This window comes from Arvicanthis niloticus, chromosome 1 (assembly GCF_011762505.2).
Source record: "Arvicanthis niloticus isolate mArvNil1 chromosome 1, mArvNil1.pat.X, whole genome shotgun sequence".
Classification (NCBI taxonomy): domain Eukaryota; kingdom Metazoa; phylum Chordata; class Mammalia; order Rodentia; family Muridae; genus Arvicanthis; species Arvicanthis niloticus.
The window spans coordinates 76,574,254-76,577,093 of NC_047658.1; the positions used below are offsets into that span (position 1 = coordinate 76,574,254).

Genomic DNA, 2,840 nt, shown 5'->3' on the forward strand with positions numbered 1-2,840 from the left:
ATGCCCAGCTAGCTCATTCTAGTTCCTTTATTTAAACATCATACAAGGTTAATTGGGGTTGGGAAAGGTTCAACTCACCAAAATTATCTTGTCCTTGCTTCCCATAAAAGCAGACAGCACATACAAATCTCAGTCCCTTTTGACCATGACTAGACATAATCAAATATAAGATTTGCTAGGCTTACCAGAAATGATTAGTGCAGCTGCAAGCTCTCACAAAGCACCAAGTGCTGTCCTTCCAGAGACTACATTTTTTTCAATATTCAAACAGTCTTGTAACAAGTTCTCAGCCTCTACTCATTGACTCAGACATAGCAAATGTTTTGCTGAATCATTTCACTCAAAGGCAGACATAAAGGCTTTACTATACATATCACTACAGTTCTGTTTAAGTTATGGGTTGAGTGTCTATTATGTTTTTCATAGTGGTTGCATAGATATTTCACTTTATTTGGTAAAAAAAGAGATTTTTAGTTTCAAATATATTAAGATATCTAAAATATTTGCAGTAGACATTTCTATTGATAATGTAAAATTCCTTTTTAGTTGGTGTATGAATAATAAATTTACTTCTGTAGGAAATTGTTACACAATATCTGTTTAACATAAAATTTAACAAAAAACCCATTCTAATCATTTCCAGTATATAGATATCTTCAATTATTGTTACTTAACTTTATTATTAATAGATGTTAATCAGTGGCGTTCAAACAGTTAGGGCTCTGATTCTTATTTTACTGGCTGTTTTGTAAAGGTAAAGCAAGTTAAATTATCTTTTTTGAAATTATTAAACTATTGATGAAAATAATGTTTTAGGAAAATATAATGTTTAAAACAAAACACATATATGAAATTATTGCAATTTCATTTATTACCTATTTGCATCTATGGATAACTCTTAGATTCTTGCTCATTTTTAATGAATATGTAAAAATATTAACTGTTGTTCAAATATTTCCTCAGAATTGCATGCATTCATCTTACCTAACATAATAATGATTTTGTTATTTGTGTATTAAAGAAAGTAAAACTACCCATTTATGAATACCTTTCTGTAATGCCTCCTCACAGACTTAAACTGGCATCAGCTACACTGTCCCATGGCTTTCCTGGAGGATGGGAACCACACTGCAGTGACAGAGTTCATTTTGTTGGGTTTAACAGATGACCCAGTCCTTAGAGTTGTCCTCTTCACCATCATCCTGTGCATCTATCTGGTGACTGTGTCTGGGAACCTCAGCACCATCCTTCTCATCAGAGTCTCTTCCCAACTCCATCATCCCATGTACTTTTTTCTTAGTCATTTGGCTTCTATTGACATAGGCATTTCATCTTCTGTCACACCTAATATGCTTGGTAACTTCCTGCTGGAGAAAACTAGTATCTCCTATACTGGATGTGGCATCCAGCTTGTCTCAGCTGTTTTCTTTGGGGCTATTGAATGTTTCCTTCTGGCTGCCATGGCTTATGATCGCTTTGTGGCAATCTGTAACCCACTGCTTTATTCAACCAAAATGTCCACACAAGTCTGTGTCCAGTTGCTTGTAGGGTCTTATATCGGTGGGTTTCTTCATGCTTCCTCCTTTACACTTTCCTTCTTCTCTTTTCTCTTCTGTGGACCAAATAGAGTCAATCACTTTTTCTGTGATTTTACTCCTTTAGTTGAGCTCTCCTGTTCTGATAATGGTGTCCTCCTAATTCTTGATTCATTTTCTACTGGCTCCATCATTGTGATCACAGTGTCTGCCATAGCCATCTCTTACACCTACATCCTCATCACCATCCTGAAGATGCGCTCCACAGAGGGCCGCCACAAGGCCTTCTCAACCTGTACCTCCCACCTCATTGTAGTCACTCTGTTATATGGGACTGTGACATTCATCTATGTGATGCCAAAGTCCAACTACTCCACAGACCAGAACAAGGTGGTTTCTGTGTTCTACATGGTGGTGGTGCCCATGTTGAACCCCCTCATCTACAGCCTCAGGAATAATGAGATTAAGGGTGCTCTGAAGCAACAGCTTGGTAAAATAATATTTTCTTAGAGACATCTGTTATTTTGATAGACTTGATATAGTAATAATGCCTCTTTGATATAATATTGAATGGAAGGTTCTGATTGAAAAGATTATTGAGAGTATTAGCATGTGACAAGTTTTAAAATAAATATGTGGGATCAAATTTCATGTTACATACAAATTAGAAGTTTCTTAAAAGCAATCAAATTAAGTTTTAAATTAAGAGCATAATTTATAATATAAATATAAATTTCAAAATGTAATTTTGAAGTTACATTAATATTTGTCAGTTATTCATATTTGAGCATGTTACAGAGTTGGTCTTAATTGTTCCAAAATCTGGTGTCATTGTGTAAAGGCTGCTGCCTATCATGGTATTCTTGGAGAATGCTAGAGACATTTCAAAATGGAATTTAATTGCAATTCTTACTTTACTTCAGGCATTTCATAAAAGGAATTTAGGTACTCAGAAGTTTGGCAATATTCATTACTCGCCAAGAGGTAAGTAGCTGTGTTCAACCACACATTCTTACCATGAGGTGCACAAACTGAGCATAAAGATACACTTAGCCCCCTAAGACTGAGACCTGTAAAACTCTGTGCCAATAATAACACTTTTCTTTTGCTTAGTTGATGATCTTAGGTGTAGTATATTTGCTATAGTAGCAGAAACCTTTTTGGTACAGACCTCAATCTTTCATGCTGTGTTTGATGTAACACTAAGTTATCTTAAGTCTGATAAATATATCCATCCTATTGAATGATAAGAAGCAAAAAGAGACTAAATTTCTAAAAATATTTGTAGAAACTATTAACCTTTCT

General features: G+C 34.9%; 1 protein-coding gene across 1 annotated transcript; it reads left to right on the forward strand.

Moving 5' to 3' along the window:
• The first annotated feature begins 1,078 nt into the window (after nt 1-1,078).
• On the forward strand, nt 1,079-2,514 carry LOC117717905 (olfactory receptor 5P81-like). The gene has a single exon (XM_034515398.2). It carries the CDS (start codon nt 1,101-1,103, stop codon nt 2,043-2,045), a length of 945 nt encoding a protein of 314 aa, XP_034371289.1. The 5' UTR covers nt 1,079-1,100; the 3' UTR covers nt 2,046-2,514.
• Nucleotides 2,515-2,840: the final 326 nt, after the last annotated feature.